Source organism: Nasonia vitripennis, assembly GCF_009193385.2.
Source record: "Nasonia vitripennis strain AsymCx chromosome 1 unlocalized genomic scaffold, Nvit_psr_1.1 chr1_random0005, whole genome shotgun sequence".
Taxonomy (NCBI): Eukaryota; Metazoa; Arthropoda; class Insecta; order Hymenoptera; family Pteromalidae; genus Nasonia; species Nasonia vitripennis.
In genome coordinates, this window is record NW_022279591.1 from 3,811,172 (window position 1) to 3,828,857 (window position 17,686).

The 17,686-nt window shown below is 35.1% G+C and overlaps 1 protein-coding gene across 7 annotated transcripts in view; it reads left to right on the forward strand.

Annotated features, from left to right (window-relative positions):
• The window catches only part of LOC103317675 (protein strawberry notch), a 340,816-nt gene that overhangs the window by 165,338 nt on the left and 157,792 nt on the right, over positions 1–17,686 (forward strand). For all 7 annotated transcript variants that reach the window (XM_031920743.2, XM_031920738.2, XM_031920751.2 and 4 more), the window contains one exon: positions 10,925–11,295. In XM_031920743.2, the coding sequence (XP_031776603.1) occupies positions 10,925–11,295 (371 nt within the window). The remainder of the gene's footprint in view (positions 1–10,924; positions 11,296–17,686) is intronic.

Consider the following 17,686-nt stretch of genomic DNA (forward strand, 5'->3'; position numbering starts at 1 on the left):
GGCGCGATTTCGATGAACACTCGCGTTACTTTCGAACTCGCGACTCAACGAACTCTACAACGTACAACTTCACTACTCCTACGACTTTTCCAACTGTTCGGCTTCAAGGTTGACGACAACGTGAGTGAGGAAGAAACTTCCTCGCTGCTCGAGATCTTGCGCGTCCCGAAAACCATTCGGGGCGCCATCTATTACTATTTCCTGCACACGAATAAACGCGAGTCAAAATTAATATTAATGGCGTCCCGTGGTGGCAATTATGAATTGGCGCTATTGTATAATTCTGACGACACATAACGCGGTCATTCACGAAGATGACGCGTAGACCGGGAAACACTAGTGGCGACGCGCCATATTTTCGAGTAGCGCTCGCAAGTGTCGACGCGCCTTCAAAGTCAGCTGCGTGGCTCTCTCTCGCTGAGACTCGCGCACGCTTTCCCTCTCTCCGCGGCTATCGCTATCTTGGTCCTCGACTATACGCTACCGTGGCTGTTATGCTTGCGGCTCGGCGCTCACCTACTGGCACGACTGCTCTCGCGAGAGAGATACGCAACGGTCAGTTGCAACCTCGTGGCTCTCGTGCGCAGATCCTCTCGTATTCTCGAGGACGTCGCGAAGCCTTCTGGTGCCGTCACCAGCAACAGGCACGACGGTTCTGCCGATATAGCAGCGACCCAGCGTTTCTGCTTGGCTGCATTGGCGCTATTGTTACGGGTAATTCTCTTTTTATCAGCACCGGTGAGCCTCCTCTGGCTCCGGCCGCTAACAGGTGAGGTTAGGAGCCCCAGGCGCACAGGCCAGCAGAAAATACAGTACAGTACTGTTGATTCTCCAAAGCATTCATCGCAAATGCATCTGAGAATCAATTACTTGAAAATTTGTGTAGTAAGCGCGTGTCGTAATTCTAACAACACGTCGCAGTATAAATATTGTTTTTATGTTTATGTATAAATATTTAATAATATTTATTGTAAATCACGCGATAATCGCGCAATTATCACGCGATTATCACATGATTTTTTTCAGTAGGGAATTTATTTCTTTGATGTTTACTATATAAAATATTTATATAGTTTTTCTAAATGTTTTTCTGCACGGCAATTGGTGTGTCAGCCTCACAGAAATTCAAATACCTTTTATTTTACAACACATATCAATGAAGGAGAAAAGAGAGGGAGTCGTCTGTGTAACGAGAAACACGAGAACCACACGCGCTGCATACACTAACAATTCGTTACGCAATGATGACTGCAATCATGATGATGATCATGATTATCAGGAGACTTTTAGTCAAATAAACAGTGGCGTTTATGACGACCTTAATACTCTTTCGAGGGAGATAAATAACCTCGACAATGTGAAAGATCATCTTATATTTGCAATTTAGTGTTATATTTAATTATTCAAGTCAAATGCACTTGCACTGAGGATAAGTGCGCCGGTTGTACTTACTCATTCTCTCTACCTGAAAAGTTATGTGAATTATTAAGCTTTAAATTTAGAACTTTACCCCATCAATGTGAGACAGCCCTTGCTGTTCTCGTCTTTTCAGTTAATCGAGATAGATATAAAAGGTGAGCATGAACATCCTGTTCCATTTGACTACTGTGCGTTGTTGGTGACACCTTATTTTAAGCGCACAAATTTCAAAATGTCTGACAACAGTATTTTTCTTACCCATCACACTACAATTGACCGTAGCTGTTATCAGACTGGCGCGGGTACTGGCAGTTATTTAAAAGGCTTATTTGCGGTTCTTTACCTCTTGTGAGGCGTGGGGCAAAGTCTGTCGGTAGGAAAGCTGCTCGTGCTAGTGCAAAGATTATGGATGATGTGGCGAAAGAGAACGGACCTTATAGAGAAGTGGTAAGTAAGCGCGTGCGCAAAAGTAAGGGTAATTTCAAATGCAAAGCTGAACAATACTGAATAAAATGATGGCTCCGGATAATCAGGGGGAGAAGGTGGCGGTGGTGGTGGTAGCAAAAAGAAAGTTAACTATAAGAAGGCACAAATGACGCAAAACGCGCAGTTAGACTCTAGTCGTGGAGCTGGTAGGTGAGTAATAACTACACAGAAAAAAAGAGAAAGAAATCTGTAACTAAAGCAGCATTGTTAGCAGTAGCTAAAGATATCTTTGCCAACTAAAAGTCTCTCTTTTTGAACAGCATACCTACTCCCTATACCAGCTTTAAAGCATAGCTTTTCTTCAAACTGACTCTTGTGACTTGTTGAAGTCGGAGTTATCACTCTTTCAATCGCCGCCAACACAGACGGTAATTGAGAGTTCTCATTGGGTGCAGTATAAGCTAATCTAGTCACCCGCCGATCAAGCACTAATAGAATATACGATCCCTAGGAACTGCGGATATCTAGATTTAGCGCATACAATGCGGATTCTACGTGTTAATATAACACCAACGAAGCCATTAGCGAAGGATGCGTCAGTACCAATCGTTGGCCCTTTGAATAATTTTATGCATTCACTGTTTAATCATGTGGATGTATTTTTCAATCAGAAACCAGTATCATCACCAAATAACACCTACGCATACAGATCGTACATTGAGACGTTATTAAATTACGGTACTTGTGGTATGATGACACGGCCGGTAAAATGAATAACACTGATGCCGGTAATGGACGTTTCGTTAGACGGCAAGCAGTTATGACGGATAATAAAACGATTAATTGGGCTCAAAACACGTATATGTGCTAAATATGAATAGGCTATTACTTGGTGGTGTTGAGGTACGTGTACGTCTTGTGCATTCTCGCGACAGGATTTGTCTAATGGATCCCGATACTGTGTATACAGTCCACATAACCGAGGCGACACTATTTTTTCGACTTTATTTTAGAAGGCGATGCATACATGCGAGCTCTTGATAATACGCGCCTGATTTCTGCTCAAAGCATGGAATCCTTATGATCGTGGTTTGTCAGTCGCTCGTGCTTTCTTATAGCTGTGCAACAAAAGTTTAATTTATTTATTTTTAAGTTGAGTAAAATATTTTTTGTTACTAATTGAGGACGATTTGCGCCGCTTAAATACACATGCAATTGTAGCTAGAATTACAAGGTAAGGGCTTGTTTCATAATATTTTATCTGGATTGTCCAGGAAAGTCCAGGTCGTCCTCTTGAATTAGTTGCACGTCTTCTTGTAGCAGCGCGTCCCCACAGAAATCCCAACGGTTCTCTCTACTCGACTCTCTACAGTAAAAACTCTTCTCAAATCTTTGGCACGTGTGTCTTATTCGGGCGCCACACAAAAAGTGACTTAACCAGGCGAAAAACGTTTTACTGCCCTCTCCGGTCTCTCCCACTCTCGCGGTCTTCGCGCGCGGCCCCGCCAGCCGAAATCTCGACGCGTACGGGTCTCGTACAGCTCAAACTCCCCCGCTTTTTGTTATTCCAATGGCGCGAAGTTTGACTTGATGCCGATTGGCCCGCGCGCTTCTTCCTCGTGTTCTCTCACTTGCACTCACACTCTCCCTATCTCTCTGCACTAGAGCAGTAGTGCCGCATGCTATATCTTCTGCTTTTTTTTATTCTTTCTTTTCTGATCCCCTCTGCTGTTGGCGGTGTTCCTTCGTCACGTATGCAATTCTCAATCCTATGCAAATCGCAATTTAATAGCAGTTTCTTTAACAATAACGCAATATCAAATTGTTATGGAGTATTTTGTGTCATATTCATTAGTTGATGTAATATCCGAACCCAAACTTCATAAAAGAGTACCTCTAAATAATTCCAAAAATAACTATGTATTCAAGATTTGTTTTGGGACTAACAAGGAAAGGTACCCAACCCGAACTCACCGATTTTGATGATTTTCATATATGTTGTAGAACATAAAAAAAATAAGAGACACGTATTTTTTTTATCAGCTAATTTTCACTTTTAAGGGGTACAAACCTCCCCTAAAGTTAAACCCCGAAAAAGCGTTTTTTTTAAATATCTCGGTTTAAAAATAATATTTTTCAATGAAACAAATTGGAGGTTATTTCTTACAAAAAGAGCAAGTATTTCATGGTGATTTGAAGAGTAAGGGTAGCATCCCCTATTTTTTGGCATAATTTTATAATAAAAATGTTTAAACCGACTAAAAAAATTGGAAAAAATGTTTAAACATCCTTAATAACAAAATTTAGTTGACGTCTTTCGGTGTTTTCATAAATATTATCCCTAAGGGGGTAAACCACCCCTAACACAAAATAACTGTAAATATGTAATTCAATACATAATATTTCGTAGAAAGTTTGTATATAGAGGTTTTCGAGGTCGCTGATTACAAATCTGTTATCAGATTTTGAAAATTCAAAATGGCGGATCCAATATGGCGGACGGAAATATCGAAAAAAAATTTTATATAATAATAAAGTTTTAAACGACTAAAAAATTTGGAAAAAATTTGTAAACATCTATAATAAACAAATTAAGTTTTTCGGTTTTTTCATAGATACTTTCCCTTAGGGGGTAAACCACCCCTAACACAAAATAACTATAAGTATACTTCAATCCATAATATTTTGTAGAAGGTTTGTATATAGGGGTTTTCGAGATCGCTCTTTACAAATCTGATATCAGATTTTAAAAATACAAAATGGCGAAACCAATGTGGTGGACGAAAATGTCGAAAAAAAATTTTAACTTTCAAAAAAACTTGTTTACAAATGTGTGATCTTTGTAGCCTGTACATGTGAACTAAAGAGCCTTAAACCCTAAACCCCTAAAGAACAAATAGGCTAAATGGTTGTGCTTTTTAACCAAACCACCTCAAATTCCTAAATTTGTAAACAAGAAAATTCTGTGTGTGAAGCAGTTTTATAATTTCCGTAGAAATTGTTATCAGAATGTTATTGAAATTCCTTTATTGTAAATTCAACTTATAATGTATTTTTGTTTATAATATTAGAGTATAATAATAATCTACAATCTTTTATCTTTTGCCATAGTGCATTTTTTGTATTGAGCATAAAATATATTATTTTACGATGTTTTTACAATAATGGTAGTCCTCATAAAAGTGTTTAAAGCACAATGCTTTTTTACACCAACCACATCGTACAATTGCAATGTTTGTGCACCCTTCTATTTCACAATGTGTTGCACAAGACTTTCCAAAACTGAAATCTATAGGATTATCAAATTTATCTGGTTTTTCATTGACGTAACCGCTTTTATACCAGGAATATTTAAACAAATCTATATATCTCGGTGAAGACAGTTGGTTGTGAACCAATGATTGAAGTTTAATTATATTATTTCTCACATGTAAATTCATATCATGATCCATTAACATTACATTATCAGAAAATGTTCGGACAAAGTTTTTCCAAATACGGAATCCATAGACATCAAGTGGTTGTATTTTTCCTGTGGTTCCAGTTGGAATTTTTTTTATGTTAATAATTTTATTTTGTGGCATTGTTTCTTCTATAACTTTGTCACAATGACCACTCCAAGAATCAAGTAATAGTATTGAGTGATGGCCTACATAGGGATAAAATATTTTTTCCAACCAGATTTTGAAATGATCTGCAATTAAACGACTTACTAATTAACTGATCAACGATATTACAATGTAAAAATTGTTATTAGTTCCCTTACTTGTTGTTAATTTTCCAGATTTGGATGCTTCCACGTACACGTTTTCTGGTCTAAATATGTTTTGTTCTACAATAGGGCCAAACTTGCCACTTGGTTCCTTTAAAACAAGAAATAGCGGTGACAACAGTTGTCCAGTAGCTGATATTAGTGGCTGTATAGTATAACTATGCGTTGTTGCTGAAATTGACTGTACCAGACATTGCACTTGCTTTTCTCCTTCTACTGCTAATGTTCTTCCAGAATGCATTTCTAGCTGAAATCCACTCTGATCTGTATTATACAAATTTTCGAGTCCAATCCTTGGTATACACGATTTAACGTCATCGATAAATGCTTCAGCTTTAGTCGTAAGTTCTGCACTACTTTCTAGTGTTTTTCTTGTTATGAACTTATTTATTTTCCTAGAAACTATTCGGTGTGCTTGCTTAAATTTGAGTAACCAATGTTTAGAAGCTTTGAATCTAATATCATCAAAACCAATTTCTTTTTTAGCTTGTAAGGCCCATCGAATTATATCTTCATCATGGATAATTGAACCACTGTCGAGAGCTGCTTGAAAATTATCCAGGGTATACTGACAAATTTGTGCTACTTTTTCTCTATATGTGCCACCTTTATTAATTGTATGAGCCCAACGACGTAGCTGACTAATAGATGATACTTTTTTGAATCTGTTTTGCACTGTTTTGAGACTTAAATTTTGCTTCGTTTTGCTACTTCTCCAAAATTCTACAGCTCTTTTTTTGTATTCAAAATCTAGTTCTTCATTATCTGCTCTACATTGATTTGTTGGTGCTATATCCGGATTAGGAAAATGATGTTGCACTTCATCTTCAATTATTTCCGCATTATGGTCTTTATACTCTTCTTGAAAATCCAAAGAGTCATCAGTAATCATTTCTACATCGTTGAAATCATGTGTTGCATCTATTAAAATTTCTTTTATTTTTTCGGCCAACTCTGTTTCGTGATAATTCGTGACACTATCTGGTATGTTTAACGCTTGAAAGTATGCTAATAATAAGTTTAGAACGTTTAACGGATTAATTTTCATTTTTCAATCTAAAATGAAAACAAGCGGTAAAATTTATACAAGCTGTGTTTTTGCACGTAAGGCACGACTGCTACATTTCTACCAGAATAAAACGAGTGAATGTAAATTGAATCAAATCATTAATTTATGCATTGGAGAAGAATTCTCGTTCCACTTTGTGATGTTCGGAAAACTCTTTTTTGGTTTTATTCAACTTTTATTCACTTTGAAATTGAATAATGTAAATCTATATAAAATCACTAAAGAAAATTTTCTACAACTGTATGATACCACTGACAAACAAAAAGACGTACTATTCGTACTTTCCGGCATCGAACTAGAATACCCACAAAACTCACTCACTGCCTAAAAAATAACACAGGCAGCTGAGGTAAACACTCGATGAAAACAATCTAAAAAAAGAACATACTGATTCGCACATATTGTCAACAACTTTTATGAGTGAAAGACATTTATCTGTGGAATTATCATTGAATGTACGATAACATTCATTAAACTAATGAATGCATATAAAATTCCCTTTCAATAACAACGTGTTCTTTAATTGCAAATGAAGTTCGAGTATTAATATTCTTTTATGTATATTTACCAATAACAAAAATTATCATAGTAATATAATAATAATAATAATAAGAAGAAGAATAAGCATAATTGCAATAGCAATAATAACAGTAATACTGATAATAGCAATGATAATGAAAAATAATAATAATAATTAGAATAATATTTATTATTAAATTTAGATTTTTTGATAAATTCATTAAATCGTAGCAAATAGTATTATTATGGAATTCCAGACTGTAAATATTTTACTATAGATACAATAATCATTACTTCGAGAATTCATCTAAAAAACGTTTGGCTTACGAAATAATTGTAACAATGAAAAACTCCCAAGTTTGACAACATTAAATTTTATTACAAAACGCAAAAGAGTTTGATAAACTAATTTTATTAACCTATGTTTTTTCATTTGCAAAAAAGTGTGGACTTTTTGAATTTATAAAATTATATAATTATGCAATTTATGAAATTACTTTTGAAATTATGCTAATTTATAAAAGCAGAAAAATAAATAATCTTTGATTGAAACATAAAACGAGACGTTATTTGTTACATACAAAATGATAGAATAAAATATCGGTAATATGTCTATACTCGTGTCTACGGTAAAGCATAGGCCTTCGGCTTGTCTGGAGGTTAGGGGTTTGGAGTCGTTTGGTTAAAAAGCACAACCATTTAGCCTATTTGTTCTTTAGGGTTTAGGGTTTAAGGCTCTTTAGTTCACATGTACAGGCTACAAAGATCACACATTTGTAAACAAGTTTTTTTGAAAGTTAAAATTTTTTTTCGACATTTTCGTCCACCACATTGGTTTCGCCATTTTGTATTTTTAAAATCTGATATCAGATTTGTAAAGAGCGATCTCGAAAACCCCTATATACAAACCTTCTACAAAATATTATGGATTGAAGTATACTTATAGTTATTTTGTGTTAGGGGTGGTTTACCCCCTAAGGGAAAGTATCTATGAAAAAACCGAAAAACTTAATTTGTTTATTATAGATGTTTACAAATTTTTTCCAAATTTTTTAGTCGTTTAAAACTTTTTTATTATATAAAATTTTTTTTCGATATTTCCGTCCGCCATATTGGATCCGCCATTTTGAATTTTCAAAATCTGATAACAGATTTGTAATCAGCGACCTCGAAAACCTCTATATACAAACTTTCTACGAAATATTATGTATTGAATTACATATTTACAGTTATTTTGTGTTAGGGGTGGTTTACCCCCTTAGGGATAATATTTATGAAAACACCGAAAGACGTCAACTAAATTTTGTTATTAAGGATGTTTAAACATTTTTTCCAATTTTTTTTAGTCGGTTTAAAGATTTTTATTATAAAATTATGCCAAAAAATATATGTTTTCAACCCCTAAAAAATAGGGGATGCTACCCTTACTCTTCAAATCACCATGAAATACTTGCTCTTTTTTAAGAAATAACCTCCAATTTGTTTCATTGAAAAATATTAATTTTAAGCCGAGATATTTAAAAAAAACGCTTTTTGGGGGTTAACTTTAGGGGAGGTTTTTACCCCTTAAAAGTGAAAATTAGCCGATAAAAAAAATACGTGTCTCTTATTTTTTTATGTTCTACAACATGTATGAAAATCATCAAAATCGGTGAGTTCGGGTTGGGTACCTTTCCTTGTAAGTGCAACGATTTGAAATCAAGTTAGCAGATCATGATAAAAGGAAGGTTCTGATATTTGGTCTCCAGCTTGTACTTTAGCAGAATTTTATTTACAAACTAAAATTTTGGAAATATGAAGTTTATTCTGTCATTTGTACAATGATTCACAAAAGCTTTTTGTTAGAAGGTGAAAACATAATGCAGCTGGAATACCAGTCCTGTTTAAAAAGGAAATTAATCAACGTATAATTCCATGCCAAAGACCAAGAATTACAGTACTACTGAATTTGTTTGAATTTTATTTTAAATAACAGCTTTTCAAACAAGAAAAACGTTGATAAGCATAATGTATTTGTTCTTATTCATAAAGACGAATTGCAACTTTATTAACCATTCATATTATAAAACAAGATTAATAATTTGAGTTTCTAAATTATTTTTATTGTTACTATTTTATACTACGAATGACATAAAGTCAAATCAGTAAACTAAAAATATGAAAAAAGATTAACGAACATGTTTATGCTAACCAATAATGCATTACCTTTAGACAAGTTAAGAAAAACCTTGTCTTAACTATTGCAATGTCTCGTGAGAAAAAGGTATTATTCGTAAAAGGGCTTGCTCTTAAATTATTTCTTCTTAGTCCAAATTGTTGCAATAATCTAAACAAAGTCTGTGAATAATTTTTATATTATAATTCTTTGCTAGTAAGTGACATAAAGTTTCATAGCTGTAATCTTGTTTGAAATACTGATTAATTGGCTTGAAATTATAATTCTGTTTCATTGTTATTTTATCTTTAGTTTTATACAAATAGTCCAAACACACTAACATTCGATTCTGTCCACCTGATAATCTTAAATCTTAGATAATAATATTTTCGAATAAAAACCTCATCTTTAAATCAATTTTATTTATTTATTTATTTATTCAAACCAGATAGATTTACATAGTATTTAGAACACTACATAACCCCGCACAGATAAACATAGTTATCTGTTCGCGTAAGTAAATCCAACGCCTGTCTCCTAATTCCCACGCAATATAGTTTATCTAACAATATCCTATGATCAACCGTATCGAAAGCTTTTGCTAAATCGAGGAAAGTTACAATTGTCGGTTTACTCCGATCTATATTATTATACAGTATATTCGTTATATAATTTAAAGCATTTTTTCTACCTATATTTTTCATGAATCCAAATTGATGTTGTAATATTATTTTTTCCTGTTCAACAAAATCGTAAATTCTATTATAAATAATTCTTTCTAATATTTTAGTAACATTTAATATTAGTGAAATAGTTCGATAGTTTGTGATATTATGTTTTTCACCTGATTTGTAAATTGGTACAACTTCCGCTTTTTTTAGTGCATCCGGCCATACAGATTTCTCAATACAATTGTTAAAAATATGTGTCAGAGGTTCTGCAATATAGTTGCAGATTGCTTTTAAAGTTTTAGCATTGATTTTGTCAACACCACCATTTTTCAGAATTTATTATGTTTATTATGTCAGTCGTATTTTTAGGCTTAAGAAAAATAGATTTTGCATTTATATCGCGTAGTTTGATTTCAACATTTGCAGGTTTAGCAATTTGATCACTAATTATGCAAATACATATTCTGAAAAAAGTACTTATCTTGATAACCCATGACAGAGCAGTAACAAACAATAATTTTTTCTATTTAAAAGAAAATTAATTCAACTTTTCTTATACAAAAAGCATGAGCCACTGACGAAGGGCGGTCGCAGAGGTTCCGTGCTTTAAAAAAAAATCAGGCACACACTACCAAGTTGCGAGAGTATGTGGCACTTCCGCAGTTCGTCCCCTTACACATTCAATAGCGCCCTAAACTAATTCATATAAATGGAAATTTTTCGTGTATATTTTAAAAAAGTATATGACAATGTTACAGTCTTACGGAATCTGGCTGTAACTCCTTGCTCTTTGTTTTATTAGTTTTAGTAGGATGTAACCTCAATATTTATTGTACTCAATAATCGTAATTGTCTCAGACATCATACATATAAAATATTTTTTATTTTTAAAGAGGAGTACTTCAAACATTAGTAGAAAAGCACTTCCCTGCACCTGACAGAAGTCGAATTCACAGAGTATTGGGATTGAACATGACACAGAAATTAAAGAGTGAAGAAAAAAAGGAACAGGACTCAAAAAATTATAATATTAACAATAAACGCAAGTTCGATCGACAAACATCTCAAAGTGCTAAAAAAAAGTCGTATGTTTGGTCTACTGAAAGAAATCTATCTGATGAAGAAAAGCGCAATGGTCATAACTCTAGTACAGAATTTAAATTAAGTCGATCGGATAGCGAAGAAGACATTTTATCAAATGGAGAGATAAGTAATCCTAGCTCTGATTATAATCCGTTCGATAGCGACAGTGATTCCGATGTTGGTAAGTCAATAGAAGTTCTTCGAGATACTTAAACGAATACTATAACTAGTCATTTTTTTTTGTTTTGTTTTATATTATATTATAACGTATACGTCAAATCGTTGCTCACAGCATAACATCCTTGCGAGCAACAATAAACATCTCTGTGTAGCACTAGACATTTTTTTACTATACTTATCCAGAAATTGTATAGTAAATCTGGCCACCTAGAATAATATGATTTATTCCACACCCGACCAAAAAGCCCACTTTTTGCCCCTGATAAGGAGTAAACTCACCTGCGGGAAAAATCTTCTACTCTCGCCCCTTATTGCATAATGTACTGTTATACGTGCTATTGAGCTTGTAACTTAAAATCTAAGGCTTCTGAAACGAAAGTTTGATATATAGGTTGTAAATAAGAAAGTACTGCACTTAATTACACACGACAAGAGAAGTTAGTGAAAAAAAATTAAAATAAATATTTAAAAATTTTGATAATTGTCCTAATTGTTTCTTCTTTTTATAACTTGTTTCGCTCGGTCAGTAAACGCACCTCGCTAAGAATATACTTGCTTGCATTTTAATTATGAAATCTGCTACGCTCGCCCGTTGTTGCATAATGTACTAATTTTTATGTAAACATCTTAACGTAAAAACGCTTTTAAATCTTATGAGTAACCTAAAAGCGAATTAGAATATAAAAGATTTAGTTTTTTACATTAGAAAGTAATATGCAGATTTGTAAAACATTGTTACATGCGAGGATTCGATGAATTTGTTCTTGGAAGAAATTTAACTTCAGAATGAATAGAAAAATATTTGGGCAACGCGTGAATACGATAAATTAGTCCGTTCACTAAACGGCATTCACAGTCCATAGAATAAATTACACCGACACACAAAAAAAATGCGGAGTACTTTTGAAAATATCCATATATCCCTATAAATTTTGTCACGCTAGATCAAAATTCAGTGATTCTTTTTCCTGTACACCTCCAAAATTTCGAGTAAATAACTAAAAATCATAAAAAATCATTAAAAATCGCTGAAAATCGCATTTATTGTAAATGTTTTCTTAAGGTGATGCTTAGGAGGTGTACGTCGGCCTCTTGAGAGTGTATTATACATGATTTTAGTGTATTTCAACGCACTAAATTTGATTTAGTTCTTTGTTTTACTTTTATACTCGTAAAACTTTGAAAAGCTTGTAGAAAACAGCGAAATATATCTGAAGATTTTGAATAAATTATACGTAAGTGTAAATTGTATGTATATAATTATACGTACCGATGACTTATACGTCAGTATGTATATATAAAAGTGTCTGCACAACACCTATTGTGCTAAAGCAAATATCTCTTTCTGTCCACACAAGTCACGTTTTAAGTTTGGACATTCCCGAAGAGTTATGCGCCAGTCCGCATAAGTACCGTTTCATATATAATTGTGTCTGCACAAGACCCGTTGTATGAGATTATAATTAAACATAATTATACATACAATTTACTGTTACAATTAATTCTATTAAATAAGATTTTTCAATTAATTTTATTGAGTGCTCATGATGATAGAGATATACAAGTATATAAGAAATGCTTCTCTTACATTGTTCTTCTTCTTGTGTAATGTACTCTTTTTCCCCCATTTTTCAATATTCTGAGAGTGCGCCAGCAAATCGAAGGTTTTTCGGCATTTTCTCAAAATTTTTGGGACTATACGAGCAAAGCGGACAACGGATTCGGATTTGGCGCGTTAAAATACACTAAAGTCGGCGTGCGACCGTTGAAAGTCTAGTTCGACTTGCTGAGCTCGTGTCATGGAGCTAGCTCCGGCCGGCTCTTACTCAGCTCTGCAGTCGTGAAGACTGGCTTGCATTCGAGACCGAGAGAGAGAGAGAGAGAGAGAGAGAGAGAGAGAGAGAGAGAGAGAGAGAGAGAGAGAGAGAGAGAGAGACTTTGAATCGAGGCGTAGTGATGGTGTCGTTGTCCGCGAGACTACATCTTGACTGGTCGTCGATCTTGCTCGGCTACGCACGAGGTACTGACGGGATCGTGAGCGTGTCAAAACGATAGGGTGCGAGCGTGGCCCTGGGAGAGAGTCTGCGACCTTACTGGACGGTTGTCCGTCTCATCCGCCTACTCTCGAGAGACTGATTGTTACTTGCTCGCAGCAAAGTTATAGTGACTAAGCGCGGCCCTCAGAGAGAGTCTGCAACTTCGTGTGCAGGGAGTAGGGTCGGATTGTCCAAGAGACAACATCTCAGCCGGCCATCCGTCTTCTTCGACTGCACGCGAATAACTGTCGATCGCGAGTGAGCGCCGGACATATAGCTCCAGAGTGCAGTCCTTAGTGAGAGCCCGGTGCTCTTGGTTGCTGTCGCCCGTTCTTGTTGTAAATGCGTGAGAGGGATCGCGAAATGAAGAGTCCTTGCGTTGATTAGAGAAGAGTTTATTTTCGCTTTTGTCCCTAGGCTGACCGTCCGAGGTGTTGCTGTCTGAAAACTCGCTAGTCGAGCGTCGAGAGTAAGGAGAGCTTCTGCACCGGGTGGTGGCCGGGCTACTAATCGCTTTTCGCTCGAGCGCTTTCGTTATTTATGGGTGTTCGGTGCGCAGCGCCGACGCCTAAGTTGAAGTGGAGGAACATCGCATGCATGGGACTGTGGGAGAGAGGATATCAAACAAATTGCAAATAGTCATGGGTTAGGTAGGTTAGGTGTTTGGGATTTAGTATTTTGTTTTATATTAGCATTTTATTGTGCCTGGTGTAGATGGTTTTAGAAGATTCTAGTAAAGCATTATTTTCCTTATATATTTTACAATTTATGTCCGCTTTTTACGCTTACATGGACACTGGTTTGTCCGCTTTCTCTATGTCCTCGTTCCTCTAACCTTGTTAATGACCGTTTGATTTGTGGCAACAGGTTAGGTTATTTATTTATTTATTAAGAATAAGTATATGCTAGATTTCGTTTCTTTGTTATTGTTATTATTTATTGCCAAGAACCAGATCGAAGTAGCTTTCTTTAGACATTGAAGACATTGAGACTTATGAGTTCACAGATGATTGGCCGTTATATTATTTTATTAATAGTTTGTTCGTGCTCAATCTTTGTCTCGCGATTATATGTATAATTATATCATATATCTAAGTGGTAGACTTACAATCAAGATCGTACTCTTACACGCTGGATGGTTCTAAGATCCGCGCTGGTAGGAGCTAATCGTTATACTTTATACGATTTCTCGTGGTTATTAATAAGTAAGATGGTCAACTGCTCTTGCTAACGCCGAACATTCTATTCGACGGACCTTTGGCTCAATCGCTCGTTGTGTTCTGGCACAGATTCCAAGAGATCTCCAGTATTACTAACCAAAGGACGGATTTGGCACGCTCCTCAGGTGTTTAGACGGATTTGGCGCGCTCCAACACAAACACTGTAACATTGCCGCTTCACCACAGAAACAGGCAAGCACGCTACACGAAGTGATTACTAGAATATGAATATACTATATATTTCCATGGTATAACAAGACTTTTATCTGTGGGACAAGGAAGAACATGTATTGATAATTTTTTCATGAAATCAGAAAAAATAACTCCAAGATCACCAATCTATTCAATGATTATTTTCCAATATTTGTACAATTCAATACTATAAGAATAGTTCAAAGCAAAAAAAATTTTAAAAAACAAATTAACTATAACAAATTACGAAATATTAACAAAGACGTGGATTGGAATAAGATATTCACAATACAGGATCCTGATTGTGCAACAGATGAAATTATGAAGTTAATAAATCTATGCCTAGAAAAAGTTAGTAGTGTAATTAAACAAAAAAGATATGATAAAGGTCGATACAAAGAAAAAAGTGGATTACTTATGCAATAATTGTTTCATGCAAACAATTATTGCATAAGTAAGTGTAGAAAGGAACAGGACTCGGAAGTAAACGAGCGAGGTTTAGAAATGACGAACAAGCACGTAAAATAATAAGGCTAAGTTATATTTCACTATCGCGTCAAAACCGTGAGTTTACGAATCTAAAAGAACAATAATAATACGCGTGTCGCCTATAACTTGGCGACTCGCCACGACGCTGGAATAATCGCGCTCGCACGATTATATCTCCGTGAAGGTCGCGCGCGCCGGATCACCCTCGCATGGGTGATACACACTCATGCACACAATCACAGTCATTGCGAGTCACACAAACCTTCACGATCTCGTCACCGACGCTCCTGATCCCAGACAGGCTGCAGGACTAGACGTTGCTGGACCGATAAGCAGGGAGATCAGGAATACCCGGACTCCGCGTCGCACTCACACACAAGGTACAATTCGATCCGCTGGACACAGCACAGCACACGATATCGCGATATATCATTATATATATATATCATAATGTATGTCAAAAATATAAAAAAAATATAAAAAATAGACGGACATTTTTTAAGCTCTTTTATTGCTACAAACTAATTGAAATTTGATACATTTGACAATTTTTTTTCGGTAACCTGAATGATTTACGTTCAAAGACAATTTCTACCATACAATAGATTTAATTTGTTTTTACTTATGAGTTTTAGAGCGTTTTTATAGAATAGACTAAATATAATTTTTTTTAAATTGTTTTCACAGCTTCCAATCTACCTTGACAAAATCATTAAAATGTTTTTTGGTATAAATATATATTTTTATCATATGTACCTGTCTATACCAATGAATAGCTTTTTGTTTATAAAATATAATATATAATAAGTTTTGTAGAATACATTTTTTCTTGAGTATATTTTTTTCTCTTCGCATTTCTTTTATTAATTTCAGTTTTTCCTACTGCACTTTTCTTGTTATGATCTAATATCCTTTTTAAATTTACTCTTTTATTATTCTTGGTCTTACCTGCTTTAAATCGTTTTTTACGTCATTTTTGTTTATTGCAGTTTTTTTACACTCATTTGTTGATATCGCAATTTTCTGTTTAAAGCTTTTTTTTAATGTGTTTATCTAATAATATTTCATCTTGTGAATCATTTATTTTACCAAGGGATATTTATTTTCTTTATTAAAAGTTTGCTTTTGTCATTATACAGGGTGGGCCATTTTAATCTATTATGGGAAATATCTCAGATTTATGGTTGGATACAGAAAAATGTTTTAGACAAAAGTTGTAGAGGTCAAAGGAGGTCAACTTTTGGTATGAACAACTTTGACCTTGAACTTGTTTTTGAAGGTCATTTCAAGGTCAAGATCATTTTTTAAAATAGGAAGACCTACTTTTGACTCAGGATTTGAAAAGTGCAGAAAATTTTACGTTCAAAATGATATTTTGAACAAGGTCACGGAAGGTCATATGAAGGTCAAAATTACGAAAATTGTTAAATAATGTGTGTTAGCTCGGAATAACGGTTGGAACATCAAAATGTTTTTAAAAACTTTGTCAAGGGTGGAGAGTTTCACTTTCTGGTTGCAATAACCTTGACCTTGATTTTGGTTCTCAAGGTTATGTCAAGGTCAAAGTGATTTTTCAAGCGAGAATCCCTGCTTTTGATCTCCGATTTGGTAAAAATAACAGAATGCCTTTGGAAATGCTAATCAAGGTATATAATGGCTGATTACCCCCCCCCCCCAAATGAAATTGTGGACATGATTATGATTTTAGGAGAGTGCCGAGGTGTTTTAACAATTCTCGCAGTCGTTCACCTTAATCCTTACATTAGTTCTCGAGAAATTGAAAGACAACATGGAATACCAAAATCAACAGTTCTTAGGACCCTCAAAGCCCAAAGGCATCATGCTTACCACATCACATTAATTCAAGAACTAACGCTTCGGCATTTTGCACAACGTCTTCAGTTTTGTCAATGGGCATTACAGCATCCACAGTTGTTCACATTTGTTATGTTTTCAGATGAAGCAACTTTTAAAAACACTGGGGAACTAAACAGACATAACTGTCATTACTGGTCAGATGTGAATCCACTTTGGCACAGAACAGTTGATAATCAACATCGTTGGAGTTTAAACGTTTGGTGTGGAGTTGTAAATGGATATGTAATTGGTCCTTATTTTTTTTAACGGTAATGTCAACCAACACAATTTTTTGGAATTTTTTAGTGACCATTTACCTGGCTTGCTTGAAGATGTCGATTTAGAGACCAGGCAAAGAATGTGGGTGCAATTGGATGGTGCACGACCACATTTTGCACGGATTGTAAGAACCTTTCTTAACGAACGGTACCCAAACCAATGGATTGGACGTGGAGGTCCAGTTGCATGGCCTCCTAACTCGCCTGACCTAACTTCACCTGACTTTTACCTTTAGCGATATTTGAAAAACACTTGTTACGAACAGCAACCAACGACACGAGAAGACATGATGGAACGCATACGAACAGCTTGTGCAGAA